The 19,075-nt window shown below is 34.8% G+C and overlaps 1 protein-coding gene and 1 long non-coding RNA gene across 3 annotated transcripts in view; one reads left to right on the top strand and one right to left on the bottom strand.

The window, feature by feature from the left end:
- LOC106006804 overlaps nucleotides 1-15,063 on the bottom strand; it is a 106,867-nt gene extending 91,804 nt beyond the window's left edge. Inside the window, exons 1-2 of the long non-coding RNA XR_001181074.2 lie at nucleotides 14,974-15,063; nucleotides 10,417-10,535 (exon numbers count right to left, since the gene is read on the bottom strand). This is a non-coding gene — a long non-coding RNA (uncharacterized LOC106006804). The remainder of the gene's footprint in view (nucleotides 1-10,416; nucleotides 10,536-14,973) is intronic.
- Nucleotides 15,064-15,149: 86 nt separating this feature from the next.
- Nucleotides 15,150-19,075, top strand: part of ZC2HC1A (zinc finger C2HC-type containing 1A) — a 47,576-nt gene continuing 43,650 nt past the window's right edge. The window contains exon 1 of one of the 2 annotated variants that reach the window (XM_045063184.1): nucleotides 15,150-15,279. In XM_045063184.1, the coding sequence (XP_044919119.1) occupies nucleotides 15,264-15,279 (16 nt within the window). In that variant the 5' untranslated portion in view covers nucleotides 15,150-15,263. The remainder of the gene's footprint in view (nucleotides 15,280-19,075) is intronic. The other variant, XM_004762315.3, reaches the window with a different exon arrangement.

Genomic DNA, 19,075 nt, shown 5'->3' with positions numbered 1-19,075 from the left:
ACAATATTTTAAGTTAGAATAAAACTACTTGTATTAAGAAGCATAATTATGTATTACACATTAAATTTTATGAATAAATATGGCATATATTTGGTGTTTCAAAAATTTATTTAGGCTAACCAGTTTATCCATTATAACATTAGTAAAGATTATGAATTATGTTGACTAATAATTACAGTATCTGTAAATAGATTTGTGAGACAATACAGAACAAAACATGGCCTAACACATGCATAATTCCAGCTAATATTTGTTAACATCATACTATGTACTAAGTGTTTCACCTGAACTTCCACATTTAATCTTCATAGTAACCTTGTAAATTAGCTACTGTTATCCACATCTCATAAGTGTGGAATGAGTGACTCAGAGAAGCTCAATCCATTTTTCAGGGAAAGGAAGGCTACAAATCCAGGATTTTTATGCAGGGGTGGATTGACAAACTTTTCCTTAAAGGGCTAGATAGCAAATATTTTAGGTTTTGCAGGCCATGCAGTTTCTTATAAATACTCATTTCTGCCATTATAGTGGGAAAAAAGGCTATTTGTAAATAAATGTGGATGGCCATATTCCAATAAAACTTTATTTATAAAATCAGGCAACTGACCCATGTACTGTAGTTTGCCAACTCCCACTCTAGAGACCAAAGGTCTAATCACTATTCTGCTCTATTTCTTTTTCCTACACAATCATCTTTCTACCACCCAGCTCTATGAACTTGTCCTCATTTTATTTTATGACCAAAAAAAACTAGAATTAGTTGTGACTACATTATTATGTTATTAGAAATATGTGTACTTTTTGAAGTAAGATTGAGTTTTTGAAATTTGAGATTTCTGTCACTATTTTGTTGTTTTTCACTATTTTTGTTAAATCAATCCCTATAATTGACTGAACAAAATGAATTTATAATCCATCAAGTACCTCTGTAGAAAAACACAGCCAGCCAGAAAATATTATGCAAAAAAGGTCACTGACTCTGTTACCTTCTGAGGTAACAATGTTTCTTAACATCAATACAAAATTACATTGGAAGCTGCTGTTGGACAAGCAGCCAAATAGAATTTCTGCCTTGAGAAATTGAGAAATGGCAAAGGGAATTGAGGGATTAAGAAATGGCAAAAATAACTTGTGGAAGAGGAAAAAAGTGAATTCAACATTTCTTTCCCTGGAGAAAATAGCATGAAACATTTTCTGACTTAACCTTATTTTAAGTTTTTCTAAATTCTTTCATTTTCAAAACGCATTCAATCTAATTCTATCAATTTATAGATTTTTAGAGTCCTAGCATTCACAAAATATATTAAACTTTAACATATTAGTCTGTCTTCCTCATGTTCACCTTTTTACTTGGAAAACACAATATTACATTTTACTCAATTTTATAGCCCATATTACTAAAAGTAAGGATAAATGTTCTAGATAGAAGGTACGCTGTTTAAGAGTGAAACATTGAACTGAGATATGAAAATATATGAAAAAATCATTTGGATATTTTGAAAGTTCTATCTGGAAATACATATAAAATAATAAAAAGATATCTTATTTTCAATCTTAAAATTTTTTTAAATTTTTTTTAAAAATTGAAATTTAAATTCAATTATTTAACATATAGTGTATTAGTTTCAGATGTATAGTTCAGTAATTAATCAGTCTTATATAACACCTAGTGCTCATTACATCATGTGCCCACCTTAATGTCCATCACCCAGTTACCTCATCACCCCCATCCCCTCCAGCAACCCTCAGTTTGTTTCCTTTGATTAAGAGTCATTTATCATTTGTCTGATTTCTCTCTGATTTCATCTTTTTTATTTTAATTTTTCCCTCCCTTTACCTATGATCTTCTGTTTTGTTTCCTAATTCCATAAATGAGAGAAATCATATGATAATTTTCTTTCTCTGATTGACTTATCTTGTTTAGCATAATACCATCTAGTTCCATCCAGGTTGTTGCAAATGGCAAGGTGCCATTTTTTTGATGGCTGAGTAATATTTCATCATATATATATATATATATACGCACCACATCTTCTTTATGCATTCACCTGTTGATAGACATCTGGGCTCTTTCCATAGTTTGGCTATTGTGGACATGGCTGCTATAAATGCTAGGGTTCAGGTGCCCCTTTGGATCACTACATTTGTATCTTTGGGGTAAATCTCTAGTAGTGCGATTGCTGGGTCAGAGGGTAGCTCTATTTTCAACTTTTTAAGGAACCTCCATACTGTTTCCAGAGTGGCTGTATCTGCTTGCCTTCTCACCAACAGTGTGAGAGGGTTCCCCTTTCTCTGCATCTGCACCAACATCTGTCATTTCCTAACTTGTTAATTTTAGCCATTCTGACTGGTGTGAAGTGGTATCTCATTGTGGTTTTGATTTGTATTTCTCTGATGCTGAGTGATGTTGAGCATTTTTATGCTGTTGGCCATCTGTATGTCTTTTTTTGAGAAATGTCTGTTCATGTCTTCTGCCCATTACTTGATTAGATCATTAGTTTTTTTGAGTGTTGAGCTTGATAAGTTCTTTACCTCATTTTCAAAATTTGAAGAAGTGATTTAACTTTCCATTTTAGGAAATTTCTAATGATATAAAAAGTGCTATTAATTCATGATGTGGCTCAGTTATCTGTTTTATTTCACCTAGTAGTAAGTTCACCTGTGTAGTAATTTTGTTAAAAATTGGTATTTAGAACCAAAATTTAATAGCTGTGTTACGTATAAACTGGAGAAGCTTATATAAAAGAGTTTAACTATATCTTTGTAATATCTTTAATATTATAGCTTCTAAGTATCATACTCAAACCTGTATTTTCAATGTATTGTTCTTAATACTAAGTTTTCACAAATCTACTATACATGTAGATGTTTATGGGAATGGGATTGAGGGAATAAAAAAGAATTGTGTCTGACTTCCACATTGGAATTATCATGGATTGTGGGGAATGAGGACCAAGCAGCAGGGATAAAGTTGATAATTCAGTAAAACTATGTCCTTAGAATCAGATACGACCAACAGAATATAAAATCTATAAATTGGCAAAATTCTTCGGGAAAAAAGTTCAATTTAAATAAACTTCCAAAGGACAAACTGACCTCAAATAGGTCAATTCTGTTCTGGAGTTGTGCTAACACTGTAATGCTGCTGAAATTTTTAGCCAGACTTTAAAATTTTTTTAAAAATTGAATTTAAATTTCAATTATTGAGCAAGGTGCTCATCAGTTGGGAGCACAAAAAGTAATTTTGTAATTTCTCTCCATTGTTGTCTCTACGGAAGAACTATAAAGTGTTTGTTATAAAGACACTTCACTTGGTAAAACCCCAAAAATTCCAACATAGAATATTCTTTTCCATTTTTGCATTTCTAAGGTCTATTTGTAAAGGATATATAATGAAAACCACATTTTTAATTTCAAAATAAATTTACTTTAAATTTCTTGGCTAAACTGCTACTACTAGGAAATCTCAGTAAATAGAAATAGTAAAAAAAAAAGTATTTGAAACCTCAAATTGTTAGACTTCATATTTACATAACACATACCTCAATAAAGACCCAGTCATGTTTATTTTTTTTTTTTTTACTATGTGGAAGTAGAAAGCATAAACCCTATATTAATTATTTCAACTTTGGTTGTGAAAATATATCTGAAGCTAGAATCTAGAAGCTTCAGTTAGGAATTTAATGACAAATCTTGAAAGAATGAAAGACAATTGCCATATTTGTTTTTGAAAAAAAGAGTCATTATAATTGCTAGATAGATAAAGAAAAGTTTATGGTTATTTATAATTCCAAACCAAAAAAATTTATGTTATATCTATCTTATTCTGTATCTTTTTTTCCATAGTTGTTTTTTAAAATTTACCATTATTTACCACTTAATTTTTATCTATTTGCTAAGAGAGTCAAAGTGCTTTAATAAAACAGTGAAAATACTATTATTTATAGTTTTAAGAATTTTCACTTTTAACTTTGAGGCAATGATAGTTTGTTATAGGGAACTTCATTTGGTTTGGAAATGTATGTTGGTTCATTCAACGTTGAATCTTATATTGGAGATGATTAAATTTACCTCCTGAACTTGTGATAGTTAACTCATTATCTTTATTCTGTAATTTCCCATATACAAATGATTTGACTTGTTAGTAACCCCCCCCCAAATTTTAGTTCTTTATATCTTGCTACAGAAATATCTGTAAAAAATGCAAGAACTTTAACAATTTCTAAAAACAATCACAAATCTAAGTCTTTCTTTGACAAAATATATCTTATGCATTATTGAAGATACAATACTTAGCATTATATTTTATCTTGAAGTTTCCTATTATTATAAATTATCAAATGCATATTTTTGTTTCAAATGAACTTCTTTGTCAATTTCCTATTTCTTCCATTAGCATTTCCATTCTTCCAATCACCCAGACTAATCACCTTAATTTTCTAATTTGCCTTCAATTTGAGGTCTCACCATAAATTGCTTTTACAATTCAGTTTCAGGAGAAGTAATTTCTGAGGAATCACTTACTAATATCCGATAAAAAAGATCCTGTGACTCAGTTTGTTTATTTTTAATTTGGGTAAACTTAATTGCCAAAATGGCATCGAGTTATGGTTAATTCTCAATTATAATAGTCATTTTATCTAGTTTGGGTAAAACTGACATACAAATTATTATTCAAAAAATACCTAATGAACATGTATTATATGTAATAAGTTAAAACTAGTTTTTATTATAATTTTATTTTGATGTCCATGATTTTTAAGGGTAAGATTATATTTTAATGATGTTATTAGAAGTTGTTTTAATATTCCTGGAAGTAGATAACTGCATGCAGATGACATGAAAAAAATGCACCTGACCCATCCACAAGGCCTGTGAATTCTCTTTGAAATATTTATTGTATCCTTTTTGATTTCCACACTAATATTAAAGAAAGACACACTCTGCCTCATTATATCAACTTCTGCACACACAAACTCTTTTTGGGTGTGTATGTGTGCACAGAACATTTCACAGTAAGTCACTAAATTACACTGCTATACACACTGTATATCACTTTTTAATTTTCCTATACTGTGTTTAAATGAATGCCGCATGGACTGAATTCTATTCTTCTAAAATTCATATGTTGAAGCCCTAACCCCCAATGTGACTGTATGTTTAGAAGGTAGTAAAGGTTAAATGAAGTTATAAGGGTGGGAGTCCTACTTCAATAGATTGGTGACCTTATAAAAGGAAGAGAGAGAGAGAGAGATCTTTCTCTCTCTCTCTCTTTCTTTTTAAGATTTTTGTTATTTATTTGACAGAGAGATAGAGAGCCAGAGAGCACAAGGTTGGAGGGAATAGCAAAGGAAGAGGAAGAAGTAGGCTTCTCACTGAGCAGGGAACTCCATGCAGGGCTAGATTTCAGGACTATAGGATCATGACCTGAGCTGAAGGCAGACACTTAACCATCTGAGCCACCCAGGTGCCCTGGTCTTTTGCTTTCTACCAGTGGAAGAACACAGCAATAAATTTATTCTTTTTAGGCCACGAAGACAGCTTTACCAGAACCCAACCATGCTAGCACACTGATCTTAGACTTCAGCCTCCAGAATTGTAAGAAAATAAGATTCTGTCCTTTAAGCCCAATCTATAGTATTTTGTTATGGCAGCCCAAGCTGATTAGTATAACTTATGTTATATAGTTCAACTAAGCTTTATTGTAGTTCTAACAATGGAACTATTGGCTATTAGCCCAACCAATAATAAAAAAAATAGCATTTTTTTTTCACATTTTGCTACTATTTTTTTGTGGGTGATTTACTTAAAAGGCACCCTTTGGTGGTTAGTATAATTAGCAAGAGAAGATATGTATACTTGTACCCTGGAGATGAGTACTATTAAATATTATAAACTATACTCCTGAATCTACCAACTTGGTTACCTCAATAGGCCAGAAAATCATCCTTTTAGGTTTGGGTAGTTTCCAGGTTCTTCCAAGAGATTATCCTATTCACTGTCTCTACCAGACATATTAATCTCAAATTACACTTTAAAAAAAATATTTTACTCTGTATAAAAATCATCAAAGCTGAAGATCTTTCACTGTTTATGAAATAAATTTTAGTTTGAAAGCCTCACACTCATGATCTCTATAATCTGGGCCTAATTTACATTTCCCACATATAGTAAGTACTCAGTACATAGTTATCTAATGACATTATCACTCTTGTCTTTTCCCGTAGTTTATCCTGTGATCGACTCGCTACCCAAAATGCCACATCTTCCAAGAATGAATACAAAATGTATTTCTTACAAGAAACTTTTCCAATTCCAAACCACATGGACATTTTCCCCTATAATTACTCTGCCTCTTTTGACTGAAACATTTCATTCTAGCAGTGTATGCATTGGGGTATGTGAATATGTATTCATAGCATTTTTTAAATATCTATCAACTCACCTAGATTGTAAACATCTGTAGAGCTTCCACTCTCTATGCTCAGTCTTCTTCATCAGTCCTTTCCTGGAAACTCAGTCCCAGATAATCTCTCTACTTTGAATATTTAGTACAAGTTTTCTATATATTTCTATTCATTTGGTCATTAATTATATCCAATATGCTATTAATTTGCTATGTGTTATTATATTCTCCACATGCTCTTGCTCTATTAACTACATTCTAAATTCCTTGAGGTCATGGGCTTTTATTCATTTAATGTCTAAAACTGAACTATGTAAAATTTTATGTATGTGAGACATAAAATTATAGCCTGGAGGGCAAAGGGCTAGAAGACAGAAGACCTCAGTTCTACTCCTTGGTTTAGCTAACCAACCATTCATGTTAGAAGTCTTTTAATAAATTTTTCTGAGTCTTTCTAAAATAAAGTTGTAGTGAGAGGAGATTGTTAAGATTGTTAAAAATTTATTTTTTTATATTGGGCCATGGTCTGCCTCTTCTACAGTGGCCAAACTGATACACTAAGAGATGAAGTATGTCTCTCTTTAAAAAGAGGATGGGAACAAAGAAGACCTCTAACAACTAGAAGCAGCCAGTGGAATATTTGAATATGGCAAAGGTTATATAAAGATTATGAATTCTTCCAGAGAATATTCTTGGCTTTACTTTGTTGTTTTTTAGGTGTTGGTTACCCACCTATGTGGGTAAGCATGGATTATTAATCAGGGTTCTCCAGAGAAACAGAACCGATAGGATGTATGCATGAACACATATATGCACACATGTGTACACATATATATTGATGTACATATGCACATATATGCATAAAACATGTCTATATGGAGTGTGTATACACATATATATGGAGAGAGAATTATTTCAAACAACTGGCTCACATGATTGTGGAACCTTTCAAGTTCAAAATCTGCAGGGCTATGCCATAAGGTTGGAAATCCAGGGTAGAGTTACAGTTTGAGTCCAAAGGCAGAATTCCTTCCTGCTCAGGGAAAGACAGTCTTTGTTCAACTGACTGGATGAGGCTCACCCACAATATGGAAGACAATCTGCCTTATTTAAAGATGACCAATTTATATGTTAATTTCATCCAGAAAACACCTTCACGGAAACATCCAGAATAATTTCTGACCAATTATCCAGAAACTGTGGCCAAGCCTAGTTGACATATAAAACTAACCAATACAATAGATTCTGTCCTTAATAGAAACAAAGAGTAATTCACATAATTTTCTTTTATTTCATTCATGGACAGTTTATCAGTCCTCTCTTTCCTGATCTAAAACTTGAGAGAGTAGAAACCCAATGCCTTCCCTTGTCATACTCAACAGGCTAACTATTCTTCTTAAGAAAAAGCAGTTGTGCTATGGTATATGGATCTCAAGTCAGATAATCTATTTACATATCCCAACCCAGTACCTATTCACTGTAACTTTGAAAAAGTCACTTAGTATTATGGAATCTCTATATCTTCAACATTGAAATGGTAAGAATAACATTTACCTCATGGATAGGTTATGAGGACAACATAAGACTATATGGAAAATGGTATGCATAGTAACATATTAACCCTAACCATTATATATTAAATAAAACCTCTCTGCCTACTCAAAAGAACTATTTTGAAAACCACACCATTCACTCATATCCTATTCAGTCATTTAGAAAATATTTATTGAATACTAATGACTGAAGTATTACACTAAGCTTCTGAAAAACAACAATGCCCTATGAAAATGTAGATTATCAAAAGCACTGAATAGTTAATATCCCATATAGTTATTATCAATTCAAGTACAGCTGGGCATGGGATGGAATAATTTTTAGTAATAACACTAGGTCATTAAACTGGCACTACTTATACTTATAAAGGGATCTTAGGTTAGGTTCCCCAGAAGCAGGGACTGAGAAGGGGATTCTTGCATAAGTGATTTGTTAGAGATGACTCCTCTTGAGTGAGAGAAACAGGTTAGGGCAGTAAGAGGATAAATAAGCAAGGATGTGGTCTTATATGAAGACTGGCTTCAGCTCACCTTGAATCAGAGGCTAGCTTGTTGTACCCAAGAGTCTGTCTTTGGCTGTAAGATGCCCTTCTGATGATGAAGGCCATAATCTCTTAGGTACGGCAGTACTCTTCATAAGGAAGGCAATTCTTTAGAGAAGGAAGTAGCTAGCTTTGCGTTATCAGCTAGCATTCTCAACAGCTGGGCTGGATACACCTTCCAGTAAAGGGGATTTGAAACTGGCAAAAACAACCTCTGCTACAAAAGGACACTGATGTTCATAATAACAGAGGCACTGCAAAGATGTTAAGAGCTCTCCAAATTCTTGAAAAAAAAAGAAAAGAAAGAAAAGAAAAAGACTGACATTCACTGTCATCTTTTACAGTTTTGAAAACTGGTCCTTCTTTCAATTATATATAAATTAAGTTCCTATGAATACTATTATTTTATTATCTGGAATTTCTCTTTCTTATGAAAATACAAACTTTATTTTGTTTTGAAAACAGAGCCAGAGGAAATTTTTATTTCTGTTTTCTTGATTATCTGTTAGCTGCTAAGAGACACAAGTGTACATAAGGCTTAAGCAATGCTATGTTACTTAGAAACAGTAAGCAAACAATTGTTGGATTCATACTACAGAATTAGATAGACAATATAGTAAATTTATTCTAAATAAGAAGTATGTTCTAAGTAAGAAGTGAATAGAATAGTGTACTTTCTATGTAAAACTATAAAGAAGCAATTTTTCTGGAAAGATAGGTTTGCAAATGTAGACATTTGAAATAGTTTATGGCAGAAAACTTTAATAATATGCATAGCCACAATGAAAATTAAAGCTTTAGTTTTTCCCTTTTACCCGTTTGTTCTTAAAACCAAGTAATCAATTATATTAGTAATTGCATATATTCATAGGGTGAATTCTCATACAGCTGTTTCCATTAAAAGGAAGCTGGAGAAAGTATAGTATCTAATAATTGCTTTAAGTAACAGACCCATAAGGCTTTTAAAATCATAAAGAAGTACCAAGATGTTCACTTAGGTGATTTATACTGGGAGACTTGTCCTTTTTGTGCTTAGTATAAATATCTTAACATCATCATTGACATTACATAACATTTATTTATAATACATTAGAGCATTTTTAAGAAAACTTTTTAAAGAGCCCCTGGAAACTGCTATGATTCATAAGGCCAGGGCGAAAGAACTCATTATTTTTTTTTTCTCTTTTTTTTCTGTTTCTCCTTCTCTAGGTGGGAAAAAGAGCACCTAAAAACACTTGGCTCTTCTGGCGACAATAGGTAAAAAGTTGAAGTTCACAATGTGTCAAAACAGTTCTAGGCATTGGTTCTAATTTGAATTTTTAGAGCTACCCCATAACATACAGGACACTAGAAAAAAAAATGTTTTTACTGTCCTTCCTAGTCTGTATCTAAATTGTCTTTGTTTTCTTAGGATTATATTTGGTTATACTAATAGAAAAATGCATAAGCAAATACTCTTATTATGTAGAGGTGAAGAGAACCCTAATAAAAACTCAGATTAACAGTTCATAAGAAAAATATATTGATGCACTTGGCAGAATTAAAGTTAAAAATTTCTGTTAAATGAAAGATGTCATAGACAAAGTTATCAAATATTTCATAAACTGAAAAAATATTATTAAATTAATCAAAATAGTAAGCAGTTAACATCTAAAATATACAAGGAGTTTACAAATCCATAAGAATAAATAAGAACCCCAATATAAAACATAGATAAAAACAGGAAATTCATTGAAAATAAAATCTGAATTAGCAGGTATATAAAGAGATGCCAAAGTCTTGGTTTTCAACAGATTGGCAAAAATTAGGAGTAGGTCAGCTATTAATGAATTATGGGAAGATGAATGCTCTTTCACATTGTGATGGCAGTATATACTAGTACAACCATTGCAGAGAACAATCTGGGCATACTTACTAGAAATGAATATGATCCAATAATCCATTCCAGGAACACATCCCAGAGAAACTTGAGCCCAGGTTCATAAGGGGACAGGCACAAAGATGTTCATTGTAGAGGCATCAGGGTGCCCATCACTACAGAAAAGGGTAAATAAAATGTGGTGTATAAATACAGTAATTCAGCACACAGAAGCAATAAACTAGTGTTATATACAGGAGCCTGGGTGAACCTCTAAATGAATATTTATTTAAAAATTACAAATTTAATGAAGGCTACAGTATAATGTCATATATATAAATTAAGAACAGATGCACATATAAAATAGTACAACATATGTTTCAAGGAACCACATATACCCAAAGATACCTATGAGCTTTGAACTTAAATGCAGTATCATGGTTCTTATAGTAAGAGGTTGGTATAGAGTTAAAATGGTGGATGAAAAGTTTAAGTAATAAAATGGGGGAAGAAAGATAACTTTGTGTAGGTAGTTGATATATGTGCTGTACACTGGTAAGTATTACTAACTCAACACCCTGCATCTGAGATTAAAAATATGTGAAATATATAACTATAATGCCTGTAATTTATAACTTAGAAAAATTTCACATCATGAATAAATATATTTAATTACTCTTCTTGCTTCTTTACCAACTACCCCAGAGCATGCCAGACTTCCATTAATTTAAGTTTTAAGTCATTGTCCCCCTCATCCTCGGTGGTCTTTACATATCCAATGACACCTTTCAAGATTACAATAAATACAGTACTTCTTTGTAAGACCTTTTAAATTGTTCTATTCAGGCAAATGTCTCCTGATATCCTAAGCTATACCAAACCATCTAAGATTTAATAATATGTTGCATATATTGTCCTCTATCTATCACTGTATTATTCCTTGCCCAGGGCTTCCTCTACTAGATGTTAACTGCACAGAAATCCGAAAGACCTCTTTGGAGATGCCAGTGGTGCCAAGAACAGTGCTGTGCATACAAGAGTATTTGGATTAACAGATTTTCAGATAAGATTTGGGATTGTGGTGGCAAGGGATGGATAGATGGGACCATAACTGAAGGTTGAAAAAAATGTGCCCTATTGCTGCTGAGAACTACTTTTGAAAGTGAGGAGAATAGAGATTCCTTTTGGAATTGGAGTTTCTTTTGGAACTAGAGGAGAAAGAGTAGAATAATCAATATCACACCGTGAATGAAGTAGCCTTCCAATCAATGAAGGAGATGAAGCTTGCTTTAACTTCCTCTTTTTTTTCTTTTCTTTTCTCTTCTCAGTGTTTCCTTATTTATGAGGAAATTTATTTATTTATTTATTTCTCTGAACACTTAAAAATTTTCTTTTTATTTTAATCTACAAAATAAAACTATTAAGAGCCAACTCAGATGTGCTTCCTCCATCTTGAAAACTGTTCCATAGTTCTTCTCCCTTTTCAGGGGAAATATGTTTCTTTTGTTTTTGATTAAAGCTATCATTTTGTTATGATTACTAAATGTGTAAATTACTAAATTATAGTGGGCCATTCCTCTGGAGGCTGTGGAGATAAGAAACCCCTTATATAATGGGAGTTGATAAATTGGGTCAGATTCTCACTGAGATTCAGAATTGCATTTAGCTATGCTCTGAAAATGATTTCAACAAGAGCCAAATGTTGTCTCAGAAAGGGAAATTGATCTTTGGGTAAGATCCAACAGGAGGTTGGAGCTTTGAAACAAGAAGATACATGTGGCTTGCTCAGCCCTTTGAAAGGTCCCAAAGAGATGTGGATTGGCTCCAGGAAATAATGATGGAAGAGAAAGTAATGGAAGGCATAAAGAATCAGGTAGATGATATGGTAAGGCAGAGTCTTAGCTACTTACTAATTAGCTACTTACTAACTTTGTCACCTGTATTGAGTCAATACAGCTCTGAACCTTTGCTTTCTTTTTTGTATGATAAGAGGTAAGAAAATCTTTATTTTTCATTCATCTATAAATGTTGCCATCACCTAAAAAGAACACTTGGCAGCTATAAAAACATGAACAGATAAGAAACATAAGAGAAGGAACTGAGCTTCATTCATTTAAGTAACTAATAAAGTAATGGGCCTGAAAAATATATAATAGGTACTCAACAAATATTTGTTGAATGGATGGATGAGAAAAATGGAATATATCACGAGGAAGTAAAGTCAGGAGAGAACACCAAGACCAGACTCTTAGGCCACTCATGTAGGAGGCAGAGGATGGAATTTAGGAAGGCAAATAAGAAACTGTCTTTTTTTGCTCAGAGGTCAGGACCAGGAAAAAAGCTTCAGGATAGCTGTAGCATAAAAGTGCTGAGAGCCTATTATCTATACAGAAGATTAGCAGGCATGTTTTAAAGAATTAAAATCCACAGCAGTAATGCCTACAAGTATACCTTCAACAATATGTCTGAACATTTAGAATTACATTTAAGGCAACTAGAAGGCAAGGTGAGTAAGGAAAGTGAGGAATGCCATGAAATTGCCATAGGTAAAATCAGACAGACCAGACTTTAAATCGAAGTTACATTCATTAGGAGTATATATATGGCAGAAAATTAATCTGAGACATCTAGAAAATAAAGAATTAATTCCGAAAAATGAAAATCATAGTATCTACTCTGAAGAATTGTTTTGAAGATTAAATAAGTGAACATATGAAAAGGACCTAAAATATGCCTAACATGATTTTTAAAAATTGTATTGTTATCATTATTATTGCCTTATTGTTTTTATGCATAATAGAGAATGTATTAGCCAACTCAATCTTTGGCTTGAGTTCAGTTCAAGATCTTGTAGTTTGTAAACTAAATTGCTTCTTTATTTTTGGGTTTTTCTTCCAAGTGTGTTTTTTTCCTATATTGTGCTCTTTTAAAAGTCCAACCCATCCACTCCCCCATAATTCTAGCTTTGTTTTAGCAGCATCAAGGAAAAAAAGACATTTCTACTTAGGCCAGGGAGGCTAAGTGGCAGATGGCTGTGGTCTGGCCAATAAGGCCTCAGATCTCAGATGTTAGAGGAACAGAAAAAAGTCAGAGCAGAACTATGGGAAGAAACAGGAACGGTGGAAGTTTTCTTTCACGTGACTGTAAGAGATGAACCATACCAGATTCAACTACTTAGATAACCTTCCCAAATAAGAGGTGATGTCCCCCTCTAGTGTTTGTTTCTAGTTTATATAATTGACCCTTGAAAAGCACAGGTTTGAACTGTGAGAGTAAACTTACATGGGTTTGTTTTTGTTTTTTAAATCAATACAGTACTGTAAATGAAAAAAAAATAAATACAGTACTGTAAATGTATTTTCTCTTTCTTATGATTTTCCCAATCATTTTCTTTTCTCTAGCTTACTTTATTGTAAGAATAGTATATAATATATATAATATACAATATAGGTGTTAACTGATTGTTTATGTTATTGGTAAGGCTTCCAGTCAACAGCAGGCTATTAGTTAAGTTTTTGGGGAGTCAAGAGTGATACGTGGACTTTCCACGGTGCAGGTGTCAGCACCCCTAGCCCCCCATAATATTCAAGGGTCAACTGTAATAACTTCATTTGAGTGGGGAGTAAGAGGAAGATTGTTTCCTAAAGGCTACTGCTTTGTAAGATACATATTTTTAACAGTAAACAAAGTTAGCTACGATGTGAAAACTCTGCAACTGAACAGATTAATAAGAAAATTAATAGAAGATCTGTTACAGAAGTTACATTAATACTGATAACTTGCCAGTAGCTACACTAGAGTTAACAAATATGGTTTATCATTGCTAAATCAGATTTTTAAAGAAACTGTATTTTTTTTTTCATTTACAGTACTGTATTTATTTAAAGCTAAAGAAACGTGTTAAGACTGTTAAACAAAAGTTTTAGCTAGCTTTGAAGCTACCTTCATCCTCAATAGGTTGACTCTGACAGAAATAGGCCTCCTTAGGTTTTGGACTCTGACAGAAATAGGCCTCATTCTGTAGTTAGTTCCACCCTTAAACCCCCGGCTCAAACATAGTTTTGGTGTTAGTTCATAAATTACAAAGCCAACAGACCATTTTAGTTAAAGGATGATCAAGTATAGGGCCTGGGTAGGTCGGGAGTAGATGAAGATGAAGGGTGGGCTGGGTTTCACCTCTAATTGTCGGCCCAAGCTTTCAGGCTGAGAGAATTGTTCCCAAGTGTTCAGAGCAATCTCAGTTCTACAACCCCAGACACAAAGTAGGATTTCAGGGGGCGGGGAGGGGGGGAGTGCCTTAACTCCTTAATCTGTGTGTGACTATCAGGTCTCGGGAATACACTCCAGTAACGTCAGGTGACCAGCTAGCGGAAAATGGAGAGTGAACTGCACAAACGTGTGTAAGGGCGCGTTTGGTTTGCTTGTGAGCTTAGAGCCCTCAGGGAGAGAGAAGACAGAACTGTAATGACTCACTGAGGGACTGGTGAAGGGCGGCCCATGAGGCGCTGAGACATTCTAAGTGGAAGGATAGTGTGTGAGGAAAACAAGTCTGCGGTCAGGAGAACAAAGACGTCGTTTAGCTAAGGCACACAACCTGAAGCGGTTTAGGCTTACCGGGAGGGCGACCGGGAAAGCTCACAGTCGGGAAGCAGCGGTGCAATTGCAGCGAGAGGCGCGCCTCTCCTGAGCCCCGCCTCTCCTGAGCCCCGCCCCTCCTGAGCCCCGCCCCTCAAGCGTCGAGCCAATGGGAGCCCGGGATGTTAGCTGGTGGGAGGTGCGGCCGGGTTGCTACAGCCGGAGCTGGGCGGTGGCGGCGGCGGCGGCGGCGGCGGCGGTAGCGGCGGTAGCGGCGGTGGCGGCGGGTGTTGGGGGAGAAATCTCGGGGATCCGAAGGTGGTGGAGCAATGGAGGGACTGGAAGGTGAGGAGGTGGAGAGGTGCGGGCCAGGCGGTGAGAGCGGGCCCGAAGCAACCCGCGGTGCCCAGGACGGTGGTGCCGGTGGCGAGGGGCTGGACCGGAGCGGTGGACCCTGCCGCTCCTTCGGAGGCCCTAGCGGCCGGTAGCTTTTCAGCCCCCAACACCGTGGAGCTCCGGATCCTCAGGCTGCCCCGCCTCAGACGGTCTTCAGCTGGGGTTCCCGACCGGGAGCCTGATACTCCTTTGGCATGTGCCTGCTGGTCTCTTTTACCGTCTTTTGGTCTTGCCTGACTCCTGAGTGCCCTTTTGATAATCACAGTCTCCAGCCAGATTTTATTTTTCTTGCAAAGTGGACTCTCCATTAATGACCATGGCCTCTCTACTGCTAGCCTTAGCTGGAGCCCCTGGGTGTGTTTGCAGCCTCTAGCTCCAGACACTTTCCTGGCCAGTGTCCCTAGGTAACCGTTTTTCTCTTTCTGCCGCATCTTCTATCGGAGGGATGCCAAGAGCATCTACCGAGGAAGAGTCACTGGCAGCCTCAAAGCCGGGACAATAGATGAACAGAAGGATTTAAGAGCTTGTTAATGACGACTCTGTAAGGAAGAGCCGGCATTGATTCCTTATCTTTGAGTTAATCCTTGTTCTGTAACCATGACTCCAGATTTTGCTTTGTTCTCAATTCTTTCACTTCTCTATTATTTTTGTCCTTCTTATCCTCTGTAATATAACATTTGCCTAAAAACAACAATGGAAAAAAAAAACTAGTTAACATTGGCAACAACAGTTTCAAGGTTGTATTTCAAATTGTGGTTAATCCTTCTGATGAACGATCCTGTTGCCTTGGTTTAGCTCTTTCCCCCCCTCCTATTTTACATAGATTCAGGTGGAATTAAAAATAAACAGAAGTGTTGAGCTCTGTATTGTTGCATGCCAGAAAACAAATTATTTCAGGTTGTGTTATAAAGTGAAAAGTAGTAACTGGTAACTTTTTGCAGTTACCGAAGCATGCCAAAAAACAAACGTAATGATGAATATGATAGGTTTTAATGCTTTTACTCTCACAGTAAATAGCTTGAGAATGGTAAATGAGAATTCTAATAAATTTTCCTTTTGTGGGCAGCTACAGTGTACTGTGACAAGTGAAGTTCCTGTTCTCTGGTCGTGTAATTTATTTCAGGGAGATCATTAAGTTTCCATGAAATAAGAATTGTAATGATCACACTTCTTACTTTCAAGATACTGTTTTTTAGAGGACATATGGAGGAACCTAATTTTTAAAATAAATTTTAATATATGTGCTGGTCTTGTAACACAGTGGATAGGATCATGGGTTTTGGAATTCTTGTGAAGTTGTCATAACATACATTAAGTGCTTTAAAACAACTTTTCTGAAGATTTTTATTATTTCATTTAACATTTGTAATTAAGGCAAAGATTTTCATCTGTTTTTTCACTTATATATGCTAAGCGCCTAAAGCAGTGTCTGACCCAAAGTGGGTACTTAATAAATATTTGTCGCTAGATAAATGACTTTGTCTATCATAGGCACCATTCTAGGTCCCAGGGTTGTAGCAAAAAAGAAAAAGTCAAAAACCCTGTTCTCTTTGAATCTATGTTTTAGTGAACCTTATATTCTAGCAATACCAAGACATTACGATTGAAATCTTACTAAGAATGCTTTTAAAATATAATGAAAATCCAGTGTAGTATTCAATACATTTGTGGAAAAATATATGTATTCTGATGTGATATGTTATGAGGGGTATGTTTTATGGGCCCAGCTTATGATGTATCACGGTAAACAGTACTTGCTCCTTACTTTTGGGGGTATTTTGTTTTTGTTTATTGTTTAACAAAATGAGTTACTATCATTATGATGTGTTTAGTTCTAATTAGGTTAAGTTAAAATATATGAAATAGGTTTTTTTTTTTTTTTTTGTAGAACAAAACAGTTGAAAAATCAGTCCCTGTTAGGTCCTGTTTTGCAAAGACCAGAATTTGGAATCTTAAGGTTCCATCCATTAATTCATTCATCCATGCCTTCATTTAATAAATATTGATACAGTGATAAATAAGATAAAGTTTTGCCCCTAATGGAAGTTAAAGTCTAGCACTTGGGGTTTTTTGTTTTGTTTTTTTTAAGATTTTATGTATATATTAGAGAGAAAGCATAAGGAGTGAGGAGGGAGAGAGAAAAGCAGACTCCCCTCTGAGCAGAGAGCTAGATGCAGGGACTCCATCCCAGGATGTCAGGATCATGACTTGAGCCAAAGGCAGATCTTTTAACAAGCTTTCCCCCTAAAGTCTAGCACTTTGAGATCTAATAAATGTTATATTGCAGTCCTGTAGAAAATCTTCAGGAATTTGCTTACCATGTCATAGTAATTGAGTAAATATTGTACTGTTTGGTGTCAGACTCATGTTTCTAGTTGAAGCTAGTTACTGGACTAATCTTGATTGTAAAACCAGAAAATATATGGCCCCTTAAAAAATTCTATTGAAGATTATCATACTCTTTTAAAAATCATTTACATATAAAGCATGTGCCACTTTTATTATTTTTGGTCTTCTGGGACTTCTCATGTTCCCTGATCGTTAAGAGATGAGGTAGTAGTCTGAACACTCTATTTCAAAACTAAATATAAATTATCGCTCATGATTCTGTATCATCTATATTTGAGAATTTCTGTGTTCTGTGTGTAATTGGAGCAAAACCTTTAATTTCTTTCACCTAATTCTTGTGCCCTGTAGGTATACCTAAGGCCTATAGAATTAGGTCTAGACTTGGGAGAGTTTTAGTCTCTCCTAAGCTTTGTATCTATAAAATGGAGAGATGATAAACTTTAAGCAGATTTAATAAATACACTATTGTCATTTCTTTCATAACATCTTGATAAGTGGTTATTAACAGTTGTAATAGAGATCAGGCTCCCCATTCCTTTTCGGCTTACTAAATTAGCAGATCTTAGTGTACTGCCCTCTAAAACCTCATTAGAAGTCTAATTGCTCTTCTCTGGTGTACCCTAGATTTAGTTGAAGGAAGCATTCCTGTCCCATTAGGGTTTCCTTTTGGTTTTGTTTTCTCTAGTCCAAACACATGCTAGTTTACTGAATAATTCTTCATCTTTATTGATTTATCTAGCATTCATTGTTTTTTAGTCTTGAGTTAGATGCTAGGTTATTTTAAAAGCCAGTGTGTTAGAGAGGCCTGTGTTTGGATCATTGTTTTGTTTCTTTTTAGTTCTGTGGTTTAGTAAATCTCCACTTCAGTTTCCTCAGCTATAAAAAATGGAGGCTTTAAATACTAATCTACCTGAACTATATTAATATTAAATGATGTCACATACATAAAGCATTCAGTGAGGTGCCTAGTACATAGGAGTTCCCCTCAGTCCTTGTTTATTGGATGGGGAAACTCATATAAGTGTGTTGGGAGCTTAGGAGTGTTTCAGTAGAAGTAAAAAGCATGCTTGGAAGGGATTGTGTGCAGTCTTACTCTATATAGATGGCTATGGTACAGGATGGGCTGGAGAAAGAAGAGACTGGAAATATGTATATGGGATGGGGATTTGAACTAAGGCACAGATTGTGGGAATTAGAAAGGGAGGAGAGGTGAGATATGACTTGGATATGAGAGAGAAAAAGAAGCAAAAGTGTTGTCTAGCTTTGATGAAGAGTAAATATTAATATCTGAAGGTCTCTGCTTTAAAAGTCTCCTCATTAAAGAAGCTTTCCCCGATCATACCCACTTTCCAAATACGCTTACATATAACACTATGACTGTCTTTTCTCTTCTTAC

Source organism: Mustela putorius, unplaced genomic scaffold, assembly GCF_011764305.1.
Source record: "Mustela putorius furo isolate JIRA1106 unplaced genomic scaffold, ASM1176430v1.1 tig00003846_pilon_pilon_pilon, whole genome shotgun sequence".
Classification (NCBI taxonomy): domain Eukaryota; kingdom Metazoa; phylum Chordata; class Mammalia; order Carnivora; family Mustelidae; genus Mustela; species Mustela putorius.
This window is presented reverse-complemented; position numbering and strand designations above follow the sequence as displayed.